Consider the following 15,279-nt stretch of genomic DNA (forward strand, 5'->3'; position numbering starts at 1 on the left):
TTGTTGTTGTTGTATGCAGTTTCCAGCAAACTTTAATTAATTTTTTTCTATTTGTGAAAATTTCTACGTTATTTAAAGGTAATTTTTATTATAGGCCTATAGACCTTACACAGCAGTATTAATATGATTTTGGAGGTTACAGAACTTTAAAATTACTTTAAAAAATGGAAAATAATTATATCATTTGATTTCAAGATATTTCGTATACCTTAAAAATAATTAATTCTATCCCAGGATCCCGGGACAAGCAAAAGACCGGGAAATGAGAAACCCTATATGTGACTCATTTCCCACGAAGAATGTATAAAAGTCGTCTATCGTTGTATTTGCCGACATACCAACGCCATTCCCATTTGATTTGCCCTCCTAAGCCATCCGACAATCAGAGATCGGGTTTTACCAACCTGTTGCAGCATAAGTGGTCAGAAGGGATTAAAAGGATTTACAAAGATTATGCTAATAAAATTTACAAGAATATCAAAATTATCAATCTTTTCCATTAATATGAATGATTTTAAATATGCTTCCTGAGATATTGAGTCAGTTTACAATTTGCAATAAATTTACATTAGTTCCTAAACAGAATTTCCTGAGAATTCACATTTTACAAGTAGGTACACACATTAAATGTTTTGTTAATAAGTGATAAAATTTCTTTTGTACAATGATCAATCACCCTTCTTTACAACTAATATGTAAATAATGCTGTTGGGAACTGAACTCGGTGGCAACATAGTTTTTTTTTTATTTAGAAAAACTGATTTACTCCACTCGCTTTTGACAATTCTTATATGGATATTGAATATTACGGTGTGTGAATTTATGTCGGAGTGATGACAAATATCTGTATAATATAAATATGGGTACGCATTACTTAATGATGGGAATACATTCTAAAAAATACATCACCGAGAGACTTTTATTTTTAACTCCGTCTGCTCTATGGGAACCCATTACGGATTTGGCCGGGTCGGGTGACAAGAAACGGGAGACGTCGCACAGAATACTTAGAAACCTATAGGGCACAGTCTACCGCTCGTATAGGCTGTACGTAATGCAATGTATTTAGGTATCTGAACATAAAAATGGTACGAGTGACCAACTTTTTCGGTTCTTTATACATTTATTAGATCCCTGTTGTACACCTAGTCCATCATTTAAGAAGTGCATACTTGTAATTAGCACTAAAATTTATTAACAATTTATTTTACATATATTATCAAATTTAATAAAGGTTAAAAATAAACAACAAACTATAAAGAAATTGGCTTTATTTCAGAGAATTTAGTAATTACAAAATTTAGTTAGTTATGATACATATTATACAAAAAAATTAAATGGTTTGCTATATTAATTATATTAAATATTCACATAAATTTAAAAACGTCAACAGTAAAAGGCAGTGAAAGACACTAATGAATTATATACAATTATGTATGAGAACAATTTATCTGATATGCATGAATAAAATGAAGCAAATTCTATTTACAGGATGCTATATATGAAGTGTTTGGAAGATCGATACATGTTGGACAATCTGTTTAAATCAAATTTCACTTCTTGATGGACTAACTGATATACAAAGTATGTTCCAAGAAATGCTTATTTATATACAGGGAGTTTGATAAGTTACTGTGCTGTGAGAAATTTGTAATGAAATGAAAGTTGTATGGAATAGCATTGCCAACCAGTATGTTGTATGAGATAACATACAGTCAACTGGCATCAAATGGACAATATACAATTCTTGTATGCAATAAAACCTTTAATAAAAACACTTAACACCTTATATGCCGAGATATATTTATTGAAACACAAATGTTTTCAGCCTAATTTCTTTATGCAATACTGTATGCATAACTTTGATGCCATTATAAATTTCTTGCTGCATGGTAACTTTTCTGACACACACATTTCTCTTGTGGCAAGTTTTAAAATGAGACATCCTCCATGTGAATGAAAAAAAATGCCTAAAATAACTGGATTAAAACTTAAATATTTGTATCATGAATAAATTTCATATATAGGAATATAACCGGCTACACACATTTTCCTACATATATCACACGTGCAAAAGTAGCTCTGACTTTACTGCTAAGTGATCAAACAACAGTGGAACTTGTGAGATAAGGCATAAAGATTTTAGTAATGCTACAAGTCTGCCTCATGTCACTAAACTTCTTGCAAGTTCTACACTTGTTTGATTGACCAACACATCTAAATTTACAAATTTGATATACATTACTCTTTCATATTAACAAAATAACAATTATATTATATTACTTTTACTGAAACTAAGAAACATCATAACTTTCTTTAAAAAGACTTAAAACAATAATTTATTTCTACATTTTACTAAAAAATAAAGTTTTATTGTATTCTTTACATAAAAGATATTGAACAGATAATAAAATACACAGATTTAACAAACAGAATGTCTTATTGAGATACAACAACATCAATACAACTATCGTTTTCCATTTCTAGATCGAATGCAGTATCTGTACTCTTCAGCAGTTCTCCATCAAACATAAATTTCAGTTTCTCCAGTGAAATGTCTCTCTGTTTTGCATATTCTTCCATTAAACGAGACATTGGACTTAACTAGAAATAAAAATAACCGAAAATGAGAAACTTTGCATCATCTATCAAATATTCTGACCATTACATTTGCTTAACTTTTTCAATAAACTCCAAAATTGTATTTTGTAATGCAGACTCTCAATTATTGGAAATGAATGGATAAAATGCCATCCTGGTTAACCCAGTACCATTTAAATCTTATCTTCAGTCACCAAAAGAAGTAAATTAAAAAAGAAATGTGACAAAAACAAATGCATAAATCTACTTTGTGCAGTTATTCGTAATAAACTAAGTATTTCAGAAGTGCGTAATTCCCTTTTCCTGCTCCTTGCCAAACTAGACAATTCAAATTAATTTGGGAGCGATATAATGATGCATCCATAGGCATTTTGGTATACTGATTAGCATTATTCTTGATAAATAATAGTTTACTACTGATTATAAATTACTTCAGATCAATTTTTTTCAAAGTAACTGTAAGGATTATTAATTAAAGATGGGTTTAATCAAGGAGTAGTAGAATGACACTGCAACAACAGAGTTCCAGTACATTCACGGTTTGATGCTTTATTACTCTCGAACTATATATGCATACTTCTAGTGTAGCTACAAATTCCAAGGTTGAATGATTATCAACTTTAATGTTTGATGCCAATGCCACATTGAGTTAGACAATGGCAAAGTCCAACTATAAACTGGATGCCGTTCTTGTCGACTCCAGTGACTTTGAAATTCCATATTGCCTCTGGACTTTAGAGTTAACAGTATAAAATTTGCTAGAAAACTAATCAAAACTACAGGTTTATCCAGTGTATACTGTGATTAAATACTATTCTTTCAAAAAATTAACAAATATAAATAACACAATATATTTAATAAAAGCTTTTAAATACCAAAAATAAACTACAGATGACAATCTTTTTTTATTTTTATAGAAAGAATGGATACTGAATTTACTTGAATTATATTTTATTTTTAATGTTTGTACAATTGAGTATTTGAGTATTTTACAGTATTAAGGATGACAAATCATAACTTAAATATACTCACTGCCATAAAAATGAGTATACCAAGGAGGAGTTGTCGTATTGCTGAAAAACTTGGCAGGCAGATAAGTCACAAGCAAATATGAAAATGATTAGTTATAATGTCATGCCAGCAGAGGGCATTAAAGTGCATCCTCCTAGCCTATAAAAAAAAGCACAAAGGCATCCTGTCTGTAGTTTACCTGTTGCATAGGGACACTATCACTAGAGATGCCTTTACAACACAATCAAAGACCTTTAGAACAACTAACAAAGTTTGAAAGGGGAAGGATCATCAGGATGAGAGAAGCCGGATGGTCATCTTACCAAATAGCCCCCGCCTAAGCTGTTCTGACAACACTGAAGAAATATCAGAACCAGTATTCAAGAAAGAGCTTGCACACATGGTGGCCAGGTCTGGGATGCCCTGGACAAACCACTAGCTGAGGACTGCCCGATCCTTCAACAAGCACATACGCGTGCGTGCGCGCGCACACAGCTGACCATATCATTGTTTGCCATCCAAGAACATAACAGGAACATTCAAGGTATTTGGGATGGACTAAACATGAAAAACTTATGGGATACTTTTTGACTATCCAGAATTAATCCCAGGTTTCCAAGGGCAATGGCTGATGTCTTAACCACCTTAGCCATCTGGTCATCAAAGTGAAATAATTACTGAATAAGTTGTTATATTGAGGAAAATTAAGTAATTTGACAAATTNATCACTTATAAACTACAATTATTCCGAACATAATTAAAAATTATTTCTAAAAACGTTTAACTTAATATAATTTCTTTCTGAATCTGATTTCTGCTCATTTAAATGCTAAACAGTGCTATGACACTGCAACTTTGGCCTCAAGATGACATCCACGCGTTGGAGTGGCAATACTCTGTTTATATAGGGATCTAAATTAAGTCGTATACCGAGCAAAATTTATTTCGTCCAAACAGGACATATTCTAAAGCAGACGTATACCGAGGTACCACTGTACAGTGACAAGACGTAATAATAAAAAAAGATAAACCAACCAGGGAATAAAAAGAAACCTATCATCTGCTCTTGAATCTTATCTCTCTCAAAATTATGAAACTAATGTGGTCTGCCATTTTCAAATCCAGAAACATGAGAAATCTTTTTTTATCTGACAAGAAGTAACCTTTGTACTTTAAAGCTTCTGGACACCTAACAAGCAATTATTTACTGTAATATCACAATACTGGGTGCAATTTATCATAATATTTTTAATTTATTTAATTTAAAATATATGCTCTCCACCTTTAAATTAGTAGTGGCTTTCCCCTGTACATCATACTTTTCCTATAACAATAGAGTCGTCCTGGTCATCAATCTAACACCTTTTGAGAAAAATTTTTGAATTGAAATAACATGACTTCCAGTTTGCATCGGAAGTTCATATAAGTTAATCGGGGCCTCCTGCCCCTACGATTACCATATCTGGTATCATCTTTCATCTATCTAATTCCATTCTCAAGATTAAGGAAAGAGATGGATGGACAGACAACAGTGGGAATTTATAGGTTTAAAATTTTTTCAAATTGCAGCTCAATAAATTTAACTGGCATTTGTGTAATAATTTCTTACACCAGTTTTCCTTAAATTGCTTAATGGATGATTATGAAGATGTATTAAACTTGTCAACAATTTGGTCTTTTAAAATAAATAATTACTGGTATATTTAAAATTCTCTAATTAGTACATCTAGTCTTAAATTCATATTCCTTTTCAACGAAAACTACTTACTTCCTACTCTGTTATTAGAATAGGTGACTGCAAATATTGTGGCAAAAACATTTGAAAAAATTTTAACTTGCCATAAAACATTTATTTCAAAATGTAGTAGTGTTAGTAATGAAGTTTGCTAATTCATTATCTGACAACATTTGAAATGAATTAACAATGGATACTCTATTGCTTCTTTAAAACACCCAAGAAATCAGTATTCTAAATAAAAATTTTTTGAAATGATCTACACTTTATATTACAGGTAATTACTGTATTTTATGTTAGTTTCTGAACTACTTTATCAAATGTTTGAGATTTTAATTCTCAGTTAACATTATTATATGTCATGATTAAACTTGCAAAATCTTCCTCCAAATTAATCAATTATAAAAATTTTGTAAAAAATTATGTGAATACAGTATGGTCTTATTTCATGTGGAGACTGGTGTCTGAAAAATATCATGTAAAATGAAATTCCACATAAACTTGCATTCCACTCCTAGTAGTCCTAGATGATTGATTAGACACTAACATTTTGTTAATTTAATTATTATTAATTTTTTCGTCCAATGGTTCTTTTAATTTAATATTTTGGGACAAAGTTTGCCCAAACAGGGACCACTATTTATTAGTTCTGTGTTTCAGACAATATAATCCTGGCGACTGACCTTCCTTTTTAGGCTACTAGCTGCCAAAACGCTAAAAAGTCCTTTTAAAAAACACAAAAATTTCCAATAATATAAAATTTTTATAAAATAGAAAAGCTTCCCCCTAGTAACGATATTTTACAATTATGATTAATTTTTCGTCCGATGGTTCTTTTAATTTAATATTTTGGGACAAAGTTTGCCCAAACAGGGACCACTATTTATTAGTTCTGTGTTTCAGACAATATAATCCTGGCGACTGACCTTCCTTTTTAGGCTACTAGCTGCCAAAACGCTAAAAAGTCCTTTTAAAAAACACAAAAATTTCCAATTAAAAAATATAAAATTTTTATAAAATAGAAAAGCTTCCCCCTAGTAACGATATTTTACAATTATGATTAATTTTTCGTCCGATGGTTCTTTTAATTTAATTAATATTTGAAATTTTTGGTCGCCACGATTGTATTGTCTGAAACACAGAGCTAANCAAAACGCTAAAAAGTCCTTTTAAAAAACACAAAAATTTCCAATTAAAAAATATAAAATTTTTATAAAATAGAAAAGCTTCCCCCTAGTAACGATATTTTACAATTATGATTAATTTTTCGTCCGATGGTTCTTTTAATTTAATTAATATTTGAAATTTTTGGTCGCCACGATTGTATTGTCTGAAACACAGAGCTAATAAAGTGGTCCCTGTTTGGGCAAACTTTGTCTCAAAATATTAATTAAATTAAAAGGGAAGATAGATAGAAAAATAGTCTGAAAGGGCCAGATCTTTTCTAAATCTGCATTTTCCAGTGCTTCATCATAGTGGATAAAAAGCCGAAAAACCCCAAGGTTATATGATTATCAAGAAGACGTTCGTATATCACTAGTTCCTATTTTAGAAAAATTTGTATTTTTTAATTGGAAATTTTTGTGTTTTTTAAAAGGACTTTTTAGCGTTTTGGCGGCTAGTAGCCTAAAAAGGAAGGTCGTTGCCAGGATTGTATTGTCTGAAACACAGAGCTAATAAATGGTGGTCCCTGTTTGGGTGAACTTTGTCTCAAAATCTTAATTTTGTTAATTGTAAATGGATGCGTGTGTTCATAACAACAACATAAAAACATTAGAATAAAATATTTTACTTATGCTGTATCAAATATACCATTGAGAAAAATACATGGAAACCATGGTATGTTCACAGCAAGTGGCATTTGGTAGCTGTGTGTGCAAAATGTTAGAAGCTAGAGCAGTGTGGTTTTATGACTTAAGGTCAGATTTGGTGGCATTAGTACTTCATTAACCAATTGCCATCCTTGAAAACACACACTACTGTATTTTAAAAATTGTTAAGTAATTTTCAAATAAGGAGTATAACTTCACAGGATATTAGAAAAATACAAAGTATAACACATCAGGATATTAGAAAAAAGATGACCAGAAATCACATTCATTTGTCTTTGCTGTATCATTCCTCCTCCTAAAATTCAAAAGTGAATTTATCAATAATGAATTAAACAATTACTTAAGATCTCACTATGCATTCCAATTTATTTTGTCAAGTTGTTTCTTTTATTATTGATTAGTTGTTGTAAATAGTAATTTGTAAAAAAAAATATTCAAACACTCAATTTTCTATATATTTTATGTATAAAAAGTTTAAGCAATAAAATGCTGATTTTTCTATAATCATATAAAGTTGACTGTTAAGTTTCAATAGTCTAGAAAGTTTTTGAGAAATGTTTTGGAATTATTATTAAAAAATATAAAAATAAATGCTGTTTTCCATAAAAGCATGTAAAAAATGTTTTTGTAACAGTTAATATAATCATTTTAAGAACAAATTTTAGTGTCATGAATCTCTAAATCCACCAATGCTAAAATTACAAAGCACACTTTTCTATTCATTAAAAAGGAGCAATGTTTTCAATCACTATTGGTGGCTCCAAGTTTGAATTTATAATTTTAGGACGGGTCTGCAACCTGCGGCTCTTTGGATGTGAAGCTGCAGCTCTTTAGTTCCATATGCAAGTATTTATTTTATAAAAAAAAAAAAATCGTTCTGAATCGATTAACGAGGATTAGGCACTGATTCTATCTCTCAGCCACTTGTACTCGCTTTTCACCGCACCCCTCCCCCGTGGCACGCGTCGTCAGTCCATCGAAAGCTCTCGAATGATGCCGTCGTCAGATGTTTCTATTATCTAATTTGTTGTGAAAAACACTACTTATAATATGAATAAATAGATATTTTCTCTTATGAATAAATAGATTAGTTTTTTTTTTATCAAAAAACTTTATTTATGCGAGTACTATTTATTGTTGGCAAAAAAAAATTTTGTGGCTCTTTAAAAACTTTGAAATTTTGTAAATTGTAATTTTGGCTCTTCCGAATCAAAAGGTTGCCGACCCCTGTTTTAGGAGAAGAGATTATCCTGAAAAACTATCATCCTTAGTAATAATAGTGGTTGATAGGTTAAGAGAAATAAGTGCTAAGTTGGAACAAGGGAAACTAATAGGTCAAATACTGTAGATCATAAAATCTAAGAAATATAATTTTAATGCCTATAAAAATAACAAATCGAAAAAATTAATAAATAAATTAATGTCAACAAGCAATAAATTTTACTTAAATTATCAATGTAATGCAATAACAACAGAGAAATGGAACTGCATGGAAGGAAGAAAAAGTATAACAAGTAACTTATCAGCAGGATTAGAGAACTTACTACAGAACTAATGATTTTAAGCAAGGTCCAAATCCTGCCTCTAAGTAATAAACATTATACTAATCCAGAATGGAATTTCATCATTACCAAGTGAATCATCAAATTACTTAGACTGCACCATATGTTTCCAATCTAGTGAGAAATAGCAAGGAGAAAAAATCATTTTTTAACATAACTGCCCTTGATTTCAACACACTTATGACAATGTTTAAAAAACAGTTCAATTCCTTAATAAAAATATTCTGAAGATTTTTGTTTAAAATAGTGCATTACTGTTGTCTGCAGCTTCTCATCACTGTCAAAATGTCTCTCTCATTTTTTTTAAATGTGGAAACAAAAAAATAGTCTGACAGGGCCAGGTGAGTGAGCTGCACAAAGCTACAGTCCCAAATGGCAGCTTGAGCAAGTACAGGTAACCCCCGTATAACACGGCACTTCTATAGCACGGATTCGCTCTAACACGGTTCGAGAATTGGTACCATCCTCCGTATAACACGGTACTTTTATAGCACGGATTCACTCTGACACGGTTCGAGAATTGGGTAAAACCCTGGTACAACATGAAATGTAATAAATTTTTACATACTTAAGTAATAATAGTTCACGAAAATTATTATTTTCATGAACTATTAGTACTTAAGTATGTAAATTTTCTCTTCTTGCCTTCTGTCGATACACATGGTCCTTCGCGAAAATTGTTTCAATGTTGCCAGATCGCGACGCTTCTGCTTCTGATGTTGCCGAATGTTTTTCCCTTATTCCATACTTGCTTTATTCTTCATAAGTGCTTAGCATCATATAAGGAAATTTATAAAGACCTTTTAACTAGAAGCAAGCAATCTAAAATTACATACATTTTGCAAAAGGTAAAGCATGGATCTGAAGATAATGCAGAAAAATGCTCAGAGGATAAGGATAACTTGCCAAAAAGAAAATGCTCTCGGTTAATTAATAGTGTTTTTAGTGATGACGAAGAAAACATTGTTTAATTTATATTAATATGTATCACTTAAAAAAATTTTAATGAAGATATTTATCTTAATTATGAAAATATGCTAGCATGTTTTTTAATTTTTGGAACCTAACCCTCCTTTTCGTATTAGTTCTTTGTTTTGTATAACACGGATTTGCATAACACGGCAATTTTTTGGAACGTAACTACCGTGTTATACGGGGGTTACCTGTACTGTGATGTGGATCGGTCCTCTTGTTAATTTTCCCATCTCTTTGTATGCAACTGATAAAATAGCATTAATATTTTGCATTTACAGTAGTATTTTCCTTTCTTTAAAATCCACCAATAAAAACAGTAACCATGATCTTGGTTGATGGCAACACTTCAGCCTTTTTGCTCCCTCCCATGGTCTTTGCCACTCCACTGATTTCATTTTGGAATAGAAGTCATAATAAAGGATCATAGTTTCATCTCCAGTAACAAAAGATTAAAGAAAAATCAACTCCACCTGCTTCATAAAAGTCCAAAGTCGACCGCACACTTTCTTTGCTGCTGTTACACAACAAAAAAGGGTTTAGAAACCAGTCTTGCACTAATTTTGCTCATGAAGTATGTACAGAACACACTTATCTGATAAGTTGTTCATTGTTGCTATTTCTTCCACTTTCAACTGGCAATCTAAAAGAACCAGCTCCTCCATCACACCAACTTTTTGAGGTTTACCACTTCTACTAGATGGCCAAATCTCATGATTTTCAAGAAATTCTTGTCCTAATTGAAAATGTTTTAGCCCATTCTTTGACAGTGGTATATGATGACAAAGTTTTTCCATACACATAATCTAAGCATTGCTTGATTTCCATGGGTGCTTGGCCTTCTTTTGTAAGAAACTTGATGACAGCCTGATACAGTGGAACCCCAGTTAATGAACGTCCTGGTTAATGAACTTTTATTTTGGAAAATTTTTGTCTCGGATAATGAACTTAGCGGCTTTTTGTGTCAAATTTGTAAGCTTGCCAACTTTTAGGGGAAATCAGTTAATCGTGTGTCGGTGATGGTGTAGGGTCATTCGTACGTTGGTGTGGCGGAGGAGACAAAGATGACAAATATTTTACAGTGAAAATCGTTTATTAGAACAGGAAGATGCTTACATATTTGAGGTAGTTGGAAATGGCTTATCTACAGTGTTTTCTCTCGGCACTGAGGAGTGGCGTATCGCTGGTCCTACGATAGTGCAAGCTCCAGAAGTCATAGCCCCAGAGTGGACAAGATGGGTTCGCTTGGTCACAGAAGCGATGGTAGATGACAGAGCTGCAACAACTTGGAGCGGTCCGTGTGAGACAACACAAATTTTAGCGGGCACGACTTCAGGCTTAATCCAGATGAAGACAACACAGATTAATCGGCATAGAATTTTTAGGAAAACTGTGTTTTGACCTTGAGATTCGGGGTTTTTATAATATTTCTTCTTGAATCTCACCTTACGATTAGTCCTGCGTCCCATTCCTCGCTTCCCGATTGTTGTCTTCTTTATCTCCAGGTGGAAACCGAAACCAGATCAGGTCACGAGAAGGGTTTGTTCCGAGGCGTTTATTTGACACCTGTTCGTTGACTCTGATCAGAGATTGTTGATAAACCTATAAGCCTTTTGCTCATAATTTAGCCTATTGTTTCTGCTATCTGTCATTTTAGAACTTTAACGACTGTATGTAATGTTTTTATACCCGTCAAATCTTTCCCCTTTTCCAAAAATTTAACCTAGATCGACTGTTTAGGAGCACGTTTTCCTATATTTTCATTAAAGAAAACTCATTTTACAAATAAAATTACAAAAATACTGATGTCTAGAATGAATTAATTGTATTTGCATTAATTTCTATGGGAAAAATTGCTTCGGTTAATGAACGTACTCGTGGAACAAATTACGTTCGTTAACCGGGGTTCCAGTGTACTGTAATTTAAAATTTGCTACAATGTCTTATACAGAAGTCTACTATAAATCACCTTTTAGTACTACAGCCACTAAATTTGCATCAAACACTAATAAACAATCTTTTATATACTTCTCTCATACTTGTCCTGCCATGCCATGTGCCATAAGTTTCCAACCTAATCTACCGTGCATGACTTTTCAGTCATGCACAGTAGATTAGGTTGGAAACTTATGGTGCTTCCTTTGTACTTTTTAAGCATTTAAGCAAACCATCAAGCATTCCTCTTGACACTGAACATACATATTGTTTTTTTCATAGAGTTTATCATTAGCACTATCATCATCAACACACTAAATTTCATCTATGGTTATAGTAAAGCATTCAAAAATTCCAGATTTAACCAAAGTCTTTCTAGCCATGTTGTATTGGTTTTTCAACAATAAAACTTTATATTAGAATACATTTTATGTCTGCTAATTCTAAATTTCTGTAATTAATAATATGCAATAAAAGATAATGAAGTAGGCAAATCATCATAAAATAAGATTTTTCATTACACAAGGCTCCTATAATGCAAGATAGGAGATTAATATAAAGCACTGGCACAAAATAAAACAAGTATTTGTAAATACAGACTGATTCCAATTCCTCTAGCAATGAATTTGTTTCCTGCTCTAAGTTCACAGCCTTGATTGTTAGTACATATTATTGAACAACAAATGTTAGGTAATAGCAGAGAATGAAAAATGTCACACTAATGCAAATGAAAAGGAAATACCATTGTGAATATTCTAAATCAGATGCAAGTTAATTTCAAACATTTTTTTAATGATAAAATCCAAACAATTAAAATATAAATAATTTGGATGAGAAGGATAGCATGAATCTAGTAATAATAATTCAAAATTTTCAAAAAACAAAACATGACTTGAAATGAAACTAAAAATATAAAAGAAACAAAAATGACAGAGGATAAATAATTTGAATTCTCTTCTACTCATACATCTTATTTTCTAATGGAAATAATGTATTATCCTGAATATCTTTTTGTCATTATAAAAAGGAATTATAGGAATTACAACTAATTATATTTTTTATGGTGCAAATCAAAAAGTTTCCCTTCATAGTATTATGTTCATCTATATGTGTATTATAGTGTAGCATTAACTACAGAGTATGATGATTGTTTTGAAGAAAATTATTGTAGATAATAGTAATACGAGGGCTGTTCGGAAAGTTCGCGGCCTCACATAGAAAAACAAACAAAATAATGTTAAAACTTTTTTTATTTTTCAATGTAATCTCCTCTGTTAGCAATGCACTTATTCCAGCGATGTTCTAGCTTTTTTATGCCATCACAATAGGTCTATTTGTCAAGGTGTGCAAAATACTCGTTCACTTCAGAGATGACTTCGTCATTTGAGTGGAATCTCTTTCCAGCCAAGAATTTTTTTAGGTTTGGAAAAAGGTGGAAGTCACTGGGGGCCAAATCAGGTGAGTACGGTGGATGTGGAACTAATTGGAAGCGAAGTTCGTTTATCTTTTGTTCAGTGATTCTGGCGGAATGTGCAGGTGCATTATCGTGGTGGAACAGAACTTTTTTCTTCTTCAAGTGTGGCCTCTTTTCTTCGATTTCTTTCTTCAGTTTTTCCAAAAGTTCACAGTAATAGACAGCATTAATGGTCTTTCCTCTTTCTAGGTAGTCAATAAAGATGATGCCTTTAGCATCCCAAAAAACCGAGGCCATCACTTTACCCGCTGATGGAACTGTCTTTGCCTTCTTTGGTGGTGGCGAACTGTGGTGTTTCCATTGCTTCGACTGTTCTTTTGTTTCAGGAGTGTAGTAATGGATCCACGTTTCGTCAGTAGTCACAAACCGACGCAAGAAATCCTGTGGGTTTTTCTGGTAGAAGTCCAAACACTCCTTTGACATCAAAGTGCGAACACGTTTTTGCTCGGCGGTCAGCAGATGCGGCACCCACCTTGCTGAGACCTTCGTCATACCCAAATCTTCGGTTAGGATGTGGTGCACTCGGTCGACAGAGATGCCTGTTGTCTCAGCTATCTCACGCGTTTTCAAACGGCGATCTGCTAATACCAAATCGTGAACTTTGTCGATGTTTTCTTCAGTGACAGCAGTTGACGGCCGTCCGCTGCGAGGGTCATCTTCCACACTTTCTCTGCCAGATTTAAAAAGGGCTGTCCATTTTTTCACAGTGGTGTACGAAGGAGCAGACTCTCCTAAAACTTCATCCATGTCAGCTTTGATTTGAGATGGGGTCAACCCTTTTTTCGTCAGGTATTTTATGACCGCACGAGTCTCCGTCTTCTCCATTTTTGACAAAGCATGTGCACACTGACTATCTGCTAAGCTGTCGTGGCAAAACTTTTTGACAAATCAAGCGGAAATTGGTATCGTATCTTTAGCAAAGATGGCTGAATTATTCCCGCCAAAAATTAAATTGATCGCAGCGCCGCATATAGGCAAGGCCGCAAACTTTCCGAACAGCCCTCGTAACTTATTTTTTGTTACAGATTTTGTAACACACACCAAATCTGTCCAAAGCAGACCACTGGGCAGTTACAGTTTTTGGTGGCTGAAGGTTCAAGCCTGCAGAGATTCACTGACGGATGTGATCATAATTTAGAGATGCTAACCACAGACATCTCTGTAAATTGTGGTGATCAATGGTAGAGTATTCAGGATTTAAATGACACTGGCAATGGATGATATACTATATTAATCTACAAAAAAATTTTTTATTTTAGAATATCCATTAAGAACCCTTAGTTGTTAGAATCATTAAGATATTGTATATCAGAATAGTTCCTGAAATTAAAAAACTTTAACAAATTTTTGTATATGCCACAGCTATTACAAGATATTACATGTAGATATCTATAATAAATAATCCACTAATCCTCCATTTCTGAGAAAACAAATTTGGTGGGGTCAAGTTTTATGCCATTTAATTCTGGGAATGTAAAAACTAGGTACAGAATAAAATGTGTTCTAGAAATTCTATGTATGTTTTATAAAATAATATTGGAATATATTATTTTAATCAGAAAGGAAATGAGGGTAAATAGTGAATTTAAATGCATAAACAAAATATTTCACCACTGAAAAAAATGGCACTGTTTGGGAATAAAAATATAAATGTGAAACGGATAAACACTATTCTACTGTATTAACTGTAATGATAACTTTAAAAATACATTTTAAATTAAATTAGTTCATAGCAATTTTGTAAATCATTGCTGTCTTGAAATATGCTTTATTTGGTTTAATGACAAAATAATTAAAAACAGACAAGCTTGTTTTAAAGTGACTATAATTTAAACTAGGTATTTATTGTACTTTCTAATTTCTAATAGAATTAATTTTGAAGACAAAAATCAATAAGAATACTTAGAACAATCAAAAATTATTGAAAATTTACAAAATATTATATATGCAGATATATAAAAATTTTTAGTGGAAATGTACTCTTAATATGTAAAATAATGTGCCACAAAAATAATACTGGCAATTGCTCATTGATCTAAATAACTATAGAATTTCTACAAAAGTAAAAAATTCAACATTCCTTTATATAACATGACTATTCAAACTTTCAGTGTGTATTTATTTCAAATGATTATCTGAAATTATTTAAATATAAGT

General features: G+C 32.1%; 1 protein-coding gene across 1 annotated transcript; it reads right to left on the reverse strand.

The window, feature by feature from the left end:
* Positions 1-2,439: 2,439 nt before the first annotated feature.
* Positions 2,440-13,947, reverse strand: LOC111618375 (putative uncharacterized protein FLJ37770). The gene is made up of 2 exons (XM_023359887.1): positions 13,462-13,947; positions 2,440-2,604 (listed from the first exon to the last, which is right to left on the reverse strand). The coding sequence occupies exons 1-2, from the start codon at positions 13,945-13,947 to the stop codon at positions 2,440-2,442; spliced, it is 651 nt and encodes a 216-aa protein (XP_023215655.1).
* Positions 13,948-15,279: the final 1,332 nt, after the last annotated feature.

The sequence above is a fragment of the Centruroides sculpturatus genome, unplaced genomic scaffold, assembly GCF_000671375.1.
Source record: "Centruroides sculpturatus isolate CEXI.00-Female unplaced genomic scaffold, Cexi_2.0 scaffold10, whole genome shotgun sequence".
NCBI lineage: Eukaryota > Metazoa > Arthropoda > Arachnida > Scorpiones > Buthidae > Centruroides > Centruroides sculpturatus.

Coding starts and splice junctions, on each gene's coding strand:
- LOC111618375 (XM_023359887.1), bottom strand. CDS start 13,947: ATGGAGAAGACGGAGACTCGTGCGGTCATAAAATACCTGACGAAAAAA. Junction 2,605..13,461: donor CTACTGACGAAACGTGGATC/CATTACTACACT, acceptor TTTTATTTCTAG/TTAAGTCCAATGTCTCGTTT.